This window comes from Muntiacus reevesi, chromosome 2 (genome assembly GCF_963930625.1).
Source record: "Muntiacus reevesi chromosome 2, mMunRee1.1, whole genome shotgun sequence".
Taxonomy (NCBI): domain Eukaryota; kingdom Metazoa; phylum Chordata; class Mammalia; order Artiodactyla; family Cervidae; genus Muntiacus; species Muntiacus reevesi.
Genome location: NC_089250.1, coordinates 131526497 through 131543239, shown reverse-complemented (window position 1 = coordinate 131543239; position 16743 = coordinate 131526497). Strand labels below are relative to the sequence as shown.

Below are 16743 nucleotides of genomic sequence, written 5' to 3'. Positions count from 1 at the left end.
TTCTACCTAATTCTTGGCTGAATGACTGAGACCATTCATGATTCCCTTTTATTAGTTTCTGAGTCATTGAACAATGCCAAGAGAACTCTCAATGATATTTTGGGGGCCAGATGTTTCTTGCTTCCTTGCATATAACTATATAATATATCTGGAAGTCCCAGGGTCAACTGTCAAGGTTATAATGATGCTTTTCCATCTGCTGTGCTTAACAGCCTGCAATAACTTTCTATTGTTTCTGTAGCTGCCATATGTTATCCTTGATGTAATTGCCCCTGCAATTGCCTCTTGTTGCATAGGGATAATTACTCTCTGAATACATTAAAAATGATCCAAAACATAAAGTCAAATCTGGGCCGCTAAGTAACTCAGCCACCATATGTAGGTACCTGCTGTGAGATAGAATCCCAAGGTATGAGGAGTTTGGAAGCACAGCATCTCAGATTTACAGAGTATAAAGTCACCAAGTTTAAATTTCAGCTGAGGCCTACAAAAGTGATGCAACCTGTCCAGTGTCATGGCCAAGACTATTCTCTTCACAATGAAAACCATGTTGAAGTTCATCATTTATTCTTTGCTACTTTCATTTTTCTTTTCTTTTCTTCACTTAACATGTCTGAACCAGTCACCTACTATATGCCAGGCAGTGCTTTCCAGTTCTTGAAATGATTCCTTTCTAGTAAAAGGTCCTAATGTAAGAAGTCAAATACCTGTGCCTGTGCTTCTTGAGCAAATCCTTTAAAATCTGAGCCTCCACTTTCACATTTCTCAAGTGTAGATGTACAATATGATCACATCCCTCCACATACAGATGGTTATGCATTCATTTTTTTACTAAATATTGTAGAATACATGTGTCATGAACTGAACTAGTACTATAGAATACACTGATGAGAAAAAAATCGATGTCCTAGTTGTTGCTCCTTAAAGAACTTATAGTCTATTGGTGGAGACAAAGGTAATCAAACAGTCATACAAATCAAAGTATAACTATAACTGCATTAAGTGCTAAAAAAGGAAGGTATGCAGAATTGTAAAGGGATTTGACCTGATCAGGGAAGTTGGGAAAGGTTTCCCTGACAGCTCAGTGGGTGAAGAATCCAGCTGCAATGCAGGAGATACAGGAGACACGGGTTCTAGCCCTGGATCAGGAAGATCCCCTAGAAGAGGAAATGACAACCCACTCCAGTGTTCTTGCCTGAAAAATCCCAATGGACAGAGGAGCCTGGCAGGTTATAGTCCACAGGGTTGCAAAGAGTCAGACATGACTGAGTACACATGCAGATGTCAGTTGTCCCCAAGGATAAGACAGTGAAACTGAAAACCAAGGCAGGGTGATAATTAACTGGCAAAATGTGGGGGTGGAGAAGAGCTTTTAACACAGAAAAATATGTGCAAAAGTCATGTAGCCTGTTTGAGGAGTTGATAGAAGCTCTGTGTAGCTGAAGTACAGAGGACAGTGAGGTAGGGTGCTTCGAATTAAAAGTTAGAGGTAGAGGTTAGACACCATGATAAAGATTTGGGCCTTTATACAAAAAAATAGAAAATCACTGCAGTGTTTAAAGCTGGGGTTGGGAATTGGGGGCTCTTGAAGGGTTAGGAAGCGTAGTGACTTGAAGCATGAAAGAATCATGTGCATGACATTATTTCATAAAGCATTAAGTCCCCTACAATTGTAAGGCCAACACTTGCCTCGGTTGATCAATCTATAAGGAAAATAATTCTTTTTGCCTAGTACCACTGTTTGGTGCTGCAGTGGTAAAGAATCTACCTGCAATGCAAGAGAGCCAGGTTCGATTCCTGAGTAGGGATCCCCTAGTGAAGGGAATGGCAACCCACTCCAGTATTCTTGTCTGGAGAATTCCATGGACCAAGGAGGCTGGTGGGCTATGGTTCATAGGGTCTCTGAGTCTGACATGACTGAGTGACTTAACACTACTACTACCGCATGCAGACACAGTAAATGATTTTTCCTCAAACGTGGCGAACATGTTTGGAATGTTTTGAATTAAAATATAAGCTGTGTGGAAGTCAGAAATTCACTTTCGGAGGTTCTCGAAGGCATCTCAAAGGAGTCAACCAGTAGGGATGATGACGAGTCCTGGGAGACCCTGAACGATGAAGGGAGAAAACAAGACATATTTCAACAGACTTACAGACTTAGAGAACAAACTTACGGTTACCAGTGGGGAAGGATAGGGAGAAGGGATAGTTAGGGAGCTTGGGATGGACATGTACACACTGCTATACTTAAACTGGATGACCAACAAGGACATGGAATACCACCAAGGACAGCACATGGAACCGCTCAGTATTATGTGGCAGCCTGGGTGGGAGGGGAGTGTGGGGGAGAATGGATACACGACACATGTACATACATGGCCGAGTCCCTTTGCTGTCCACCTAAACTGTCACGACATTGTTCATCAGCTGTACTTCAATGTAAAATAAAAAGTTAAAGAAAACATGTTTCAAATGTCTGCACCAAACAGAAGGTCATAGGGTCGGGCACTTCACCCGAATGGCTGCTCTGGTGGTGACAGTCCCTTCCTATGCAGTTGAGAAAGGGCAGGTGGCTCTGGCAGTGGCAGTTGGGAGCACTGACTCTTCTCCTCAAGGGTAGGACAGCAGGACAGCCTCTGTCTCACTGCTTTTCCCTTCTCCTAGCTCATTGCATTTGCCAAGTTTCCTTCCTCAAGTATGCAGGAGTGGCATGGACCCTCCTTTTTTTTCTCATCTTGTTAGCTCTCTAGGAGTCAGTATGACATGAGCTATAAGAAAGGTCTGAGCAGGGTTTTGAATGATTTCTCTATTGCCTTCTGTTTTATGCATTGCAAATCCTTTTATTATTACAGAAGGGGGTGAGCCTTTCAAGGAACATTTTAAAAAGATAGCAAGGGACAGTAATTTGCTCAACCTATTTGAAGAATTTTTGCACACACTTAGAAAAACCCAATTTATGAAATTAATTCATTTGAATGATACTTACAGAGCTCATTTTGGGGTGTATGTGTGTAAATCTTCTCTATGATCTTTGCCTATGACTTTCTGGATTACTTGAGAATTATTTATTCTCTATGGTTTGCCATCCTCCCCGCTGCATTCTCCTTTCACTGTGCTTAACCTCACACCAAGAGCAAATATGGAAATCTCAGTGACTGCCCTTCATCAGCCTTTCTTGACCTCTTATCTTTTCTCCATCTCATTGCATCATGTCTTTATAAATACATTCTCCATTAGCCTTCACCCTGGTTCGTGAAGACTCACTCTCTGTTTCTGCATCCTGAATTTCTCCCTCCTCTACTATGTGGTTGTGAAGCCTGATGTTCTCTTCCTGCTCCAACTTTCCTATCAGATTATTGGTGCTGTTTCTTTCCAGTGAAGTAAGTGTTGGCCTTGGTGGTGTAGTGAGTCTTCTGTGTCTAGTCCATCCCCATGTAAAGTGAAGGTGCTTACTAAGAGCTTTCTGATGACAAAGGTGATGATAGTTGACTGATAACAGATTAATCATGCTTGTTAATGTAAAGGTCCCAAGTTTAGAAACCAGAGCTATAAAGTCAGTTGTCATAACTGGCAGAAGACATTGGACTTACTTCCCAAAGTCAACCATGGTTAATATTCAGGTACATTTTCTCCTGCCTATTTCCGTATGTAGAATGTATTATAAGAAATATGCACAATTAAAAGGTCATACTGTAAACATAGATGCTTTCTTAGTCTCATATACTATGCGTATTAGAAATTTTAAAATACTGTGAAAAATGTTAATGATGTTATTTCCATGTATCTCAGTGTCTTTTGTTTTTTATAGTGATTCTCTTTATATCTTATAATTTTTGTCTAAGTTCAGTCACTCAGTCGTGTCCAATTCTTTGTGACCCCATGGACCACAGCATGCCAGGTCTCCCTATCCATTATCAACTGCTGGAGTTTACTCAAACTCATGTCCATTGAGTTGGTGATGCCATCCAACCATCTCATCCTCTGTCGTCCCCTTCTCCTCTTTAGTCTTTCCCAGCATCAGGGTCTTTTCCAATGAGTCAGCCCTTCGCATCAGGTGGCCAAAGTATTGGAGTTTCAGCTTCAGCATCAGTCCTTCCAATAAATATTCAGGACTGATCTCCTTTAGGATGGACTGGTTGGATCTCCTTGCAGTCCAAGGGACTCTCAAGAGTCTTCTCCAACACCACAGTTCAAAAGCATCGATTCTTTGGCACTCAGCTTTCTTTATAGTCCAACTCTCACATCCATACGCTACTACTGGAAAAACCACAGCTTTCACTAGCCGGACCTTTGTTGGCAAAGTGATGTCTCTGCTTTTTAATATGTGGTCTAGGTTGGTCATAGCTCTTCTCCCAAGAAGTAAACCTCTTTTAATTTCATGGCTGCAGTCACCATCTGCAGTGATTTTGGAGCCCAAAAAATAAAGTCTGTCACTGTTTCCCCATCTATTTTCCATGAAGTGATTGAAGTGATGTGACCAGATGCTGTGATCTTAGTTTTCTGAATGTTGAGTTTTAAACCAACTTTTCACTCTCCTCTTTCACTTTCATCAAGAAGCTCTTTAGTTCCTCTTCGCTTTTTGCCATAAGGGTGGTGTCATCTGCATATCTGAAGTTATTGATATTTCTCCCGGCAATCTTGATTCCAGCTTGTTCTTCACCCAACCCGGCATTTCACATGATAAACTGCATGTAGGGTTTCCCTTGTGGCTCAGCTGGTAAAGAATCCATCTGCAATGCGGGAGACCTGGGTCTGATCCATGAGTTGGGAGAGTCCTGTGGAGAAGGGGAAGGCTACCCACTCTAGTATTCTGGTCTGGAGAATTCCGTGAACTGTATAGTCCACGGGATTGCAAAGAGTCAGACACAACTGAGTAACTTTCACTTCATTTCACTTCACTCTGCATATAAGTTGAGTAAGCAGGGTGACAATACACAGCCTTGACTTACTCCTTTCCCAATTTTGAACCAGTCTGTTGTTCCATGTCCAGTTCTAACTGTTGCTGCTTGACCTGCCTACAGATTTCTCAGGAGGCAGGTCAGGTGGTTTGGTAATCCCATATCTTGAAGAATTTTCCACAGTTTGTTGGGATCCACACAGTCAAAGGCTTTGGTGTAGTCAATAACGCAGAAGTAGAAGATTTTCTGGAACTCTCTTGCTTTTTCGATGATCCAATAGATGTTAGCAATTTCCTCTGCCTTTTCTAAATACAGCTTGAATGTCAGGAAGTTCATGGTTCATGTACTGTTGAAGTCTGGCTTGGAGAATTTTGAACATTACTTTGCTAGCATTTGGGATGAGGGCAATTGTGAGGTAGTTTGAGCATTCTTTTGCATTGCCTTTCTTTGGGATTGGAAGGAAAACTGACCTTTTCCAGTCCTGTGGCCACTGCTGAGTTTTCCAAATTAGCTGACATATTCAGTGTAGCACTTTCACAGCATCATCTTTTAGGATTTGAAATAACTCAACTGGAATTCCGTCACCTGCACTAGCTTTGTTCATAGTGATGCTTCCTAAGGCCCACTTGACTTCACATTCCAGGATGTCTGGCCCTAGGTTGGTGATTACACCATCATGATTATCTGGGTCGTAAAGATCTTTTTTGTATCGTTCTTCTGTGTATTCTTGCCACCTCTTCTTAATATCTTCTGCTTCTGTTAGCTCCATACCATTTCTGTCCTTTATTGTGCTCATCTTTGCATGAAATGTTCCCTTGGTATCTCCAGTTTTCTTGAAGAGATCTCTAGTCTTTCCCTTTCTATTGTTTTCCTCTATTTCTTTGCATCGATCGCGATCAGCAATCAATTCTTTGTCTCAAAATCTGTATATTTTCATGTTCCTATAACTAACTCAGCTCTGTGTAGGTTAGAATTTGCCATGTATATTTCTCTGTCATTTTCTTTCATTTTTTTTGTTTGTACATTTAAAGGTGTCTGTTATGAATATCATACAGCTTTATATGTTTTTTAACAATCTTCATCTTTTAATGAGTGAGTTTATTTTTTGTGAGCTGTGATTATTGTGCTCTTCACTTTGTGCTATTTAACTTACTTTTCAATGCTTTTTATTCTCTTTTTAGGATTGATAGAGATTTATAAAAAAACATATTTAAGTGGAATATTATAGTTTCCAAAGGCAGTGGAACAACAGCTCTTGTCTTACGTATTCTATACAAAGTGACCTTGCCAGTTCCCATCAAAAATGGAAGTTTTTCCAGCCCTTGAAACTTGGCCAGCCCCGGGACCACTGTGGTCAATAAAAGATGAGAGAAGTGACACTGTACCAGGGCTGTGATAGTTTTTTTTTTTTTTTTCTGTAGACTATTTTTTAGAATAGTTTTAGGTTCATAGCAAAACTGAACAGAAAGTACAGAGATTTCCCATGTATACCCGCCCGGAAACACATGCACAGCCTCCCTCATTACTAACTCCCGTCACCAGACTGGTACATTTGTTACTGTCAGTGAACCTACACATTTTTGTCACCCAGAGTCATGATTTACATTAGCATTCAAGCTTGATGCTGTATTTTTAAAATCTTCCCTTTCTCCATATATTTCCTAAAAGTTTCAATAATGAATCAAAATAAAACAAAATTTAAAATCATCTGGTAATCCTAAGACTCAGTGTTGGTGATTTAGTCACTGTCACATCCAACTCTTGCGACCCCATGGACTGTAGCCCACCAGGCTCCTCCGTCCATGGGATTCTCCAGGCAAGAATACTGGGGTGGGTTGCCATTTCCTTCTCCAGGGGATCTTCCCAACCTAGAAATCGAACCTGGGTCTCCTGCACTGCAGGCGGATTCTTCACCACCTGAGCTATGAGGGAAGTTCTAGGACTCAATAATTTCTAACGTTTTGTTATATATTCTTTCCTAATCATGTTTATATCTTTTTATTTTTAAAGAGAGATTTTACTTTTAAAGAGATTATTGTATATACAATTTGATAACTTTCTCATTTAGAAATTCTTTATGAATTTATTTCAGTGCTACTTTGTATTTTTTAAGTCACCATTTTTAAATTGTTGTGTAGTATTTCATTATAATACAGGAGACATGGGTTCAATCCCTAGGTCAGGAAGATTCCCTGGAGAAGGAAATGGCAACTCACTCCAGTATTCTTGACTTGGAAAGCCCATGGACAGAGGAGCCTGGCAGGCTATTGTCCATGGTAATATATCCAGTGAGTCACCAATCATTTGACATTTTAGTTTATAGTTTTTCTGTCATACACTGTTATAAGCTTTTGTGAAGAGACCGCTCCAGTATTCTTGCCTGGGAATCCCATGGACAGAGGAGTCTTGCAGGCTATAATCCATGGGGTTGCAAAGAGTCGGCCATAACTTAGCGACTAAAACAAAACAACAATCTGGTATATATTTGCCAATGGTTTCCTAACAGTGGGGTTGCTGTGTCAAAAGGGAACATTTATTATTAAGGATTGTCTCATAAATTTCCACATGATCCTTTTGCTAGTTTACAGTGCTTCTACCCAAGCATGCATGGAGTGTTGTTTCCCGTGCTCTTGCCAATCTTAGTATTTTCAGGCTTACACATGTTAAGTGATAGACCCAAAAAAGCTGAATCATTTTTGTCTTCCTTTCAGTTTCTTCAATTCCTGGGTAGTTCGGCTGAATTAAAATAAAGACTCTTATCAGCCACTTCTTGCCTTACTACTGTTGCTTGTTTAATCATACTATTTAGGTTGCAAGAATTTTGATTGCAGTAACTTAATGCACTTAATGGAATCCACCCAAACCAAATATCTCTCCATTAACATTATTGAGAGGTTTCCGCCCCCCACCCCTACCCCATCCAGGACTTTTAAAGAAAACAAAATGAGTAGGTGAGAATGGACATCTCTTCTTTGGAGTAGAGATGGTCAGTTCTCCAGGATACTGGCCACCAAGTGTACCTATAACTTCAGAAGCTGTTCTCTGGCTATGGCTCATTGTCTTTCTTTAATTTGAGCAATCTGGTCTGTAGTCATTGCATCTGCTTGTTTCGGATTCAAGCTGTCCTTTGCATAAAATTCTGGGCCTAATAACCCTTCCAATATAGCACAATGAAACATTCTTTCCTTTCCTTTTCCCAACTGTCTGTAATGGGGTGGGGCAAGGAGGAACATAAAACAGATGAAAAAGACATGTGTTGATTAGATGTGTGTTCAGAGATGTATTAACTAATGCCAGGTGATGCAATAGACCTTGAAATTACAGTGGCTTAACACATGACAGATTTTAATGTACATATTTGCCGTTCATGCAAAACGTCATAAAATTTGTGTGGTCCTTCTGCACATATGTTACTATCCAGATTCACGTGCTCCACCCTGCCAGTGGAATTGGGAAATAGAGGGCACACTGGTATTTTGTAAGCCCTCAAGTCCTTGTCATAAGAGGGAAGGGTTTCTTCTTTTAATTATTTAAAGCTTATATTATATGGGGTGATATACATGTGAATACATACACGCACATGCATCATATATTTTAATATTGTATTTATCTTATTAACTATACATACACATACACATAGCTTTGTATAGTTTTTTCCTTTCTATCATCATTATTACTGCAGCAGCAGCAGTATCAAAACTAGCATAGCATCATCACAGTAATGATTTATTCCATTCTTAGCCTAGACTAGTCTATGTGCTAAACACTTCAGATATATTTGTTCTCTTAATTGTCAAATGCCATGTAGTAGATACTACCTATCATGTTACAGATATGAACATTGAGTTCAAATAGGTTAGGTATAATAACTTAAGTCCAATGCCAGAGCTCTAAGCCACTAAGATGTATGGTCTCTGTATTAGTTTCTTAGGGTTTCCATAACAAATCACTAGAGACTTGCTGGTTTAAACAGCAGAAATTTGTTCTGTCACAGATCAAGAAGTGCCAGAAGTCTGAAGTCAGGGTCTTGGCAATGTCAGGTTAGTTTATTTCTCTCCCTCAGTTCTTGTCTCATTGCTACAAAGATTTGGAACGGCGGACTAAAGAGTTTAAAGCAACAGACAAATTACAGCTCAGGCAGACAGATCTTTTATTAAACAGACACTCCCAAGACATAGGAATTGTAACGATCCCTCTTGACTTCCCCTTTTTATACTTCCCATCTCCTCCTCCTTTTGGTGGTGCCCTGTGCAAAATAGGGCTTGTATCTACCACCAATAAGGAAAGGAAATGCAAACGGGCATATTCTCAAGGCTGATTGACAGTTGCAACTTATATAACACCAGGCTTTGTTGTACATGTCTTCCCATAATTCAGTCTGTTATAAGCAGACATAGACATATGTAGAATATTTATGAATCCTTAATAGACTCCCAGATGTCTAAGGTTACTTGAGGAAGTCCCTGAGGTTAGTCTGTATCCACTGTGTGCAGAGGGCACCTGTGCAGGAGTTGGAAAAGTCTCCGTGGTTATTTTTTGTAGTATATCTATGAGCCCTCCTGGATGCATCTGGGATGGGGTTTAGAGATCAACCTGCATCCTTTTTGTCTGGGACCCTCCTGGTTGCTCATGCCTAACTTCCTACCTAACAGTAAGGTTGGTTATTTCTGGAGGCTCTGAGGGAGAATCAGTTCCATGCCTTTCTCTTAGCTTCTGGTGACTGCTAGCAATCCTATCCTTGGTTTGTAGATATATCACTCCAGTTTGTGCCTCCATCATCACATTTCCTACATTCCCATATCTGGGTATCTCTCTGTCTTGTTATGAGGGCACCAGTCATTGGACTCAAGACCCAACCAAAGATAGTATGGTTTTACCTTGTTTACATCTCTAAAAATTCTGTTTCCAAATAAGATCCCATTCTGAGGTTCTGCTGGGCATGAATTTTTGGGGTGACACTTTGAATCCAGATGATACACCATTAGGGCAGAAAGTGAAGAAGAACTAAAGAGCCTCTTGATGAAAGTGAAAGAGGAGAGTGAAAAAGTTGGCTTAAAGCTCAGCATTCAGAAAACTAAGATCATGGCATCCGGTCCCATCACTTCATGGCAAATAGATGAGGAAACAGTGGAAACAGTGGCTGACTTTATTTTTTTGGGCTCCAGGATCACTGCAGATGGTGATTGCAGCCATGAAATTAAAAGCCACTTACTTTTTGGAAGGAAAGTTATGACCAACCTAGACAGCATATTAAAAAGCAGAGACATTACTTTGCCAACAAAGGTCCATCTAATCAAAGCTGTGGTTTTTCCAGTAGTCATGTATGGATGTGAGAGTTGGGCTATAAAGAAAGCTGAGCACTGAAGAACTGATGCTTTTGAACTGTGGTGTTGGAGAAGACTCTTGAGAGTCCCTTGGACTGCAAGGAGATCCAACCAGTCCATCCTAAAGGAGATCAGTCCTGAGTGTTCAATGGAAGGACTGATGTTCATCCTAAAGGAGATCAGTCCTGAGTGTTCAATGGAAGGACTGATGTTGAAGCTGAAACTCCAATACTTTGGCCACCTGCTGCGAAGGGCTGACTCATTGGAAAAGACCCTGATGCTGGGAAAGATTGAGAGCAGGAAGAGAAGGGGACTACAGAGAATGAGATGGTTGGATGGCATCACCGACTCAATGGACATGTGTTTGGGTAGTCTCTGGCAGTTGGTGATGGACAGGGAGGCCTGGCATGCTGCAGTTCATGGGATCACAAAGAGTCAGACATGACTGAGCGACTGAACTGAACAGTGTCCTATATTGTATTTGTCCAAAGATCTCCCATGTTGTTACATATTTTCATGAACACTGCCTTTGAATGGAGGTACATTATTCTCATTCTCCTCTTTGGTGGACATTTAGGTTGGAGATGGCCATTCCTGGCACATAGGACTTGCTGCAAAGCACATAAAGATGCTGCCTTCTCTGGGCTGATGGAGGTGTGCTTCCCTTGGGGAGCTGAGTGGGAGCCGGATTTCAGCCTTCACTTACCCCTTTGCCAGTCACCTTTGTTCAGACCTTGGCTTCCATGTGAAGAGGGCAGCTCAGATCTGAGAGAACAGAACCTGGGATGGGTTATTACTGTTTCAGAATGTTTAAATAGCTCAATTCGGCATTTGGCTTTTCTGTTTCACAACAGGAAATACACAATGTCTGAATTGAAAGAGACACTAGAAATACCTCAGTTACACGGGAGGAGAGAATAATTATTCTATATTAACCTGCAGTTTATTGATTCACTGTGTATATGTGAGTGTGTTCACTTGTGTCTGATTCTTTGTGACACTATGGACTGTAGCCTGCCAGGCTTCATGGGATTTTCCAGGGAAGAATACTGGAGTGGTTTGCCAGTTCCTTCTCTAGGGTATCTTCCTGACACAAGGATCAAACCCCTGTCTCCTGAGTCTCCTGCAATGGCAGGCAGATTCTTTACCATTTAGCATGATTGAAATTTATTTTTCAGAAGTTTTTTAGAAATTTGAACTAACTTTGCTACTTACAATGATTAGATCTCAAATCTCCTGACTTTCCTCAGTACCGGGATTGCATCATGATGAATCAAGTAGAGTCTTGCTCTAGCTGTGAAATTATTTTAAAGTCATTGTTTCAAAATGTTTATTATCAAGGACATTGACATCCTTTTATGGCTGTATTCTCACTTCTTTTGAAACTACCTAAACCTTTCTTCCTCTCTTTGAACTTTATGTAGATGAATATTTTTTGACCAGATAAAATAAACAGTAAATGTTTTTAACATTAAAATGATCACTTTTCTGCATGTCTTTTTAAATATTCATCTCTTACCAAAGGACTTTGTTTGCTTTAACAAGCCTGATATTTTTATAGCATATATTTTAAAGGGCAGAAGAGGAAAGATACAGCATCTTCCTATTCTGAAATGCAAATAACTTTTCTGATTACTATTTTTTTCAGTTTGGTAGAGAAAAGTTCAATCCATTTTCTAAGGCCTAAAGTAAATGAAAATAAATAATTCAAGTTTACAGTGTAATTAGTAGACCAAAAATTTTTGCTTTTGCTTTCTCCCCAGATATTATTATGGTTCCTTGATGGCAGAGAACATACCTGACTCTAGTGTTGAGGTTTAACATAATGCCAACCACACACTACTAATGCATTCATCTTGATTGAATGAAAAGAGCAACTGGCCTCTCTCCTTCCCCTCATCCTTTCTACCCTGGTCACCCTGACTATCCCGTCTCTGAACACACTGCATCATTTCCTTCCTATCTCCATACCTTTGCTGCAGAGCCTTTTCTCTAGTCATTCCCCTGCCAAGTTCCTACTCATCTTTTAAGACCCAGCTTCACATTTTTCAAGGGTGAAGCATTTTTCAAGGGTGAGGTGATGCTTCATTCATCTCTATGTCCCCAGTGTCTGGCACAGAGCCAGAGTTAACTACATGTATATTGAATGAGGTATTGAATGCTCAGTTTTGTGCACCATATTACTTGGGTAAAAGTATTTAAAAAGCTTTTTGTGAAGAAAAATCAAAAGATTTTTTTAAAGTCCTAAATTAGCTTGAAAATTTATGAATTGGAATCTCTCTTTTCTTGAATATTCCTGATAGTCTGCTTTACAGCCTTCTATCCTGTAAACACCTTTTTCACCTGTGTGGAGGTTTGATCCTCTGAAAGCCACTGGACAAGGTGTCACAAGGCCCAAACTTTAGCCTTGGTCCTCTGTGACAAGTAGGCCACCATGCTGCTTCTTTGAGATACCTTGTACCATGCAGGTAATAAAAACCTACCTCTCAGGGTTGCTGTGAAGTTAAAATGAGGTAACAGATGTGAAATTAACTTGTAAACTCTATAGCTTTACAATTAAACAAGGTATTACCATGCATAAGGGTATATTGAATTAGGCATAGCATCCTCTTTCATACCCATGTGCACTTATTCTGCTGTTCTTTCTCCCTGGAATGCCTTTAAGAATTAATTGCTAGTCATCTGTGGTCCCCAAACACTTTATGATTCCTTATTTATAGCATTTGTCACACCGTATCAAGGCCATTTGTTTATATCTTTGTCCTCTGCAAGATTCTAGAGTAAACTGTGATTGATTCAGTGTTTGGTACACTGCAGACTCTCGGTAAATGTCCATTGAATTGGATAGGATTGATTCAAATAATTATTATGTATGTACCTGCTTGAAGGACAGTCTATGTTGATACAATTCTGTAGGTATATTGTCTGGTAACTAACCAGTATTGGCTCTTGTTAAAAGCTTACAATGAAGATGACAGTAATGGAATATTTGTAACAATAATTTTGTATTGTTAATTTAAGTGATCAGACTTCTTGAGTATATTATTTGTAATTTAAGTTTGTTAGCAATGAAAGAATGCCTATTGCCAAAAGCAATTTTTTTTCCCCTGCTGGTGGAAATGTAAGCTCCCAGATACCATTTGTGACTCCATTTATTTGGTTCTCATCATTAACTTAGGTCTTCTTGCTCTTTTACAGCTGGTTTGCCATCCACCCAGTCAGCATGAAAAACACCAATCATCTTGTAAATAGTGACAACGTAGGCTATGCATCTTACCTTTTTGAACAAGAGAAGAACAAAGGTTATCTACCTGGAGAGGTGAGAATTTATGTCACTGAAAGCTTCATCTTAATCACTGAGTATCATCATTCATGCAGTGTTCAGAATAGCTGATTCAGATCTTCAGAGGAAAGTATCATCATGGATATCACATACTGATGTGCTTGGATAGGAAGAATTCTCCAACCTCTGTTATCAGGAAAGAAAAAATTTAAATGATTATTGACTTTGTGTCAAATACTACTTATATTGATGACTTCATAAAGTTTCAGTTAGTTGGATTAGGAAAAACAAATAAGATTTTTGCAACATGTAATAGTTTTTGATCAACTTGGAGATATGAGAAACTGTTGATGTTTACTTTTGTTTTCAGAGATATAAAATTATTAAGCAATTTTTAATGTTGTAGGAATCCAAATGAGGACAGGGAATGAGTTATTTTCTCTGGTCCAGCCTTCCCTCTTAATTTCCTTTGAAAGACTTTGTTCCACTTTCCTGCAGTATGGTCTAAGTCAGAGACAACCCTAATCCATTAGACTGGTATTTGAAATGCAGTGAGTGATGGAATCAGAGCTGGGGGGTCCCGGAAACTAGTCCACGTACTTTAGGAAGCTCGTCAGCTCTGTGTAGATTATGGACTGCTGATAGGTAAGTGGTGAGGAAGGACCCTGCTCTGTTTGACCACAGCATCCAAACCTGAAATGCAGGAGGATATATGACGAGATGAGAACCCCAGGTCCTAGACTAGACTAAGTGTTCTGTTACAACAGTATTAGCCCTGTGAACATTTGGCTTGACTTTTTAGCTCCTTAATTGACAATCTTCTATTTGTTTTTTCATTTTAGCCTGTTTTTTCATTTTAGCCTGTTTTTTAGGCCCATTATTTTTTTTAGTCTAAGAAATGACACATAGTCTCCTATGCTTGATTATCTCTTTCCTTAAGTAAATTTAAGACACTTAAGGTAAAATGGTAGACCAGTTAGGTTGAGATTAAGGTCTTGCCCTACTGAAAAAAGATTATGCATAGTTATTTCTGGTTGAAGAGATGGAGAAAAGATATGCGGAGGGCAAGTTTGGATGGTGGATGCTATATTTAGGTTCAGTTGTACAACAGAAATATCCAGGCTGACTGTTTACTTTTTAAGCCAATAAGCTATTTATTTTTAAAGGAAAAATGGCTCTCTGAGTTCCAGGTACAACACCAAACATGAGGTTACGGGTCAGCATTTTATAACTTGTTGCACATCATATTTCTTGTCAAAATGTTGCTGTTTGAGACACAAATTCTTAACTCTCTTACTTAAAATAGTTTCATTGATAATTGGAATATTATGAGTAATAATTTATATGTTGACTGGAATGTGAGTCTTTACAGAAACAAAAATCTTTCTCAGAATATTGTACCTGAGAAATATCCTCCTTTTATCCTATGCAAATGATTTTGAATAGTTCACCAGAGTGGGTTGAATGTCTGCCTTTTTAATGGACCTCGTTGCAGTAAATAAGAAAGCATACAAGGCAATTGGATGTTTCTTTTGGCAGGGACCGTATGTAGCAGCTTTTGCTTCATCAAATCTCGGAGATGTTTCCCCCAATGTTCTTGGCCCACATTGCACCAACACGGGAGAGTCTTGTGAAAACGCCAATAGCTCTTGTCCCATTGGTGGGGTAGGTAATGATGACATTAAATCTTTGTTTTTGCATCTCATGGACATTTTATGTTTAAGCATTCACTGTTAATTTACAATTATGTTCTCTTCAAGTATACTCTGGCCTACTTACTGCTAGCATTTGCTCTTCTTAAGAGGACCCACTAAATTTTGATTGGATAAAATTATAGTTTTCCATTTGATGCTTATATTTTTTGAATGGTAAGACAATTTAGTAAATGTCACAGAAAATATCCTTTCCTAAACTTGGACAGCTTGATACATTTTGCCTTGGCATTTCTGAAGTCACAATTTAGTACAAAAACTGCCTGCCTGAGACATTTCTCTCTGATTATCACATCTTTAGGGTTTTTCTAAAAATGTAACATCAAAATTCTTTTTCTTATAAATTACAAAACAAAAAAAAACAGTGTTGCTGTAAAAACTTGAGGCTTCCCTTGTAGCTCAGTTGGTAAAGAATCTGTCTGCAGTGCAGGAGACCCAGTTTCAATTTCTGGGTCAGGAAGATCTCCTGGAGAAGGAAATGGCAACCCACTCCAGTATTCTTGCCAAGAGAATTCCATGAACAGAGGAGCCTGGCAGGCTACAGTCCATGAGGTTGCAAGAGTTGGACATGACTTAGCAACTATACCAACACCACCACAAAAATTCAAACCACATGGAAATCTTAAAGAGCAGTAAAAAGTGAAAGTCCCTGCTTACCTTCCTCCCCTCCACTGCTCCTTTTCCCCAAAATTACCACTATCACACCTCTTCCTACATGTGTGCATCCATGAACAACAATTTATAACTTATTTATTGAGGTTTTGTTTTTTTGTGTCCAGGATTTGTGTTTTCTACCTAATTTGTCTGTAAAAAATCTCTTTATCCCTCTAGATAGTTCTGTGTAGTAAGCTTTACACTCAACAAGTGAGGCTGTACCATTGTTTATTTAACTGCTTCCCCTCATCTGCATTTAGATTTTTCACCCTTGACATGAGCAGCAGGTGCTAGCTTCTGGTTCTTATTCTTTGTGTTTATAGAATATTTCACCTGTGATATTGCTTTTATTAAACACCATGTTTGGGCTATTTATTTTATCCCAGTCAAGTCCATCCACCCAATGAGAAATATATTTTTAACAATTATACTTTTCTCTTATACTTTACTATTTTACATAGAAAGTCTTCCTATTGTAAAGCAATGATACCTCAATTTTTTAAAAAGAAAAAAGAAAGTCTTCCTACACCAGAAACTAATACAGCATTTTTAATCAATTATAATTCAATGAAAAAAAGTCTTTGTTACCCTTCATTTGCAAAATTTTTACACATTATTAATTCACATTAGAGTAGATGATTATTTTTTAAATTCCAAAATTCATACATGAAATGGTTAAGTAAATTATGATATGTATTTGCAATAGAATATTATGCATCAATTTTATGTCTTATGTTAAAATAGATGAATTCTAGCAATGTTCATGGCTCCAATTCCAGAATGATTTTGTTTTTCATCATCTGTAAATTGGGAGAACATCTGGAAAGAGAGACTGGAATGTGGCCTTAAGAAAAATCTCTTTGCTGGGACTT

At 39.0% G+C, this 16743-nt stretch overlaps 1 protein-coding gene across 1 annotated transcript in view; it reads left to right on the top strand.

The window, feature by feature from the left end:
- Positions 1 to 16743, top strand: part of LOC136158206 (putative neutral ceramidase C) — a 63472-nt gene that overhangs the window by 21773 nt on the left and 24956 nt on the right. The window contains exons 9-10 of the mRNA XM_065919991.1: positions 13421 to 13541; positions 15045 to 15170. Of these exons, the coding sequence (XP_065776063.1) occupies positions 13421 to 13541; positions 15045 to 15170 (247 nt within the window). The remainder of the gene's footprint in view (positions 1 to 13420; positions 13542 to 15044; positions 15171 to 16743) is intronic.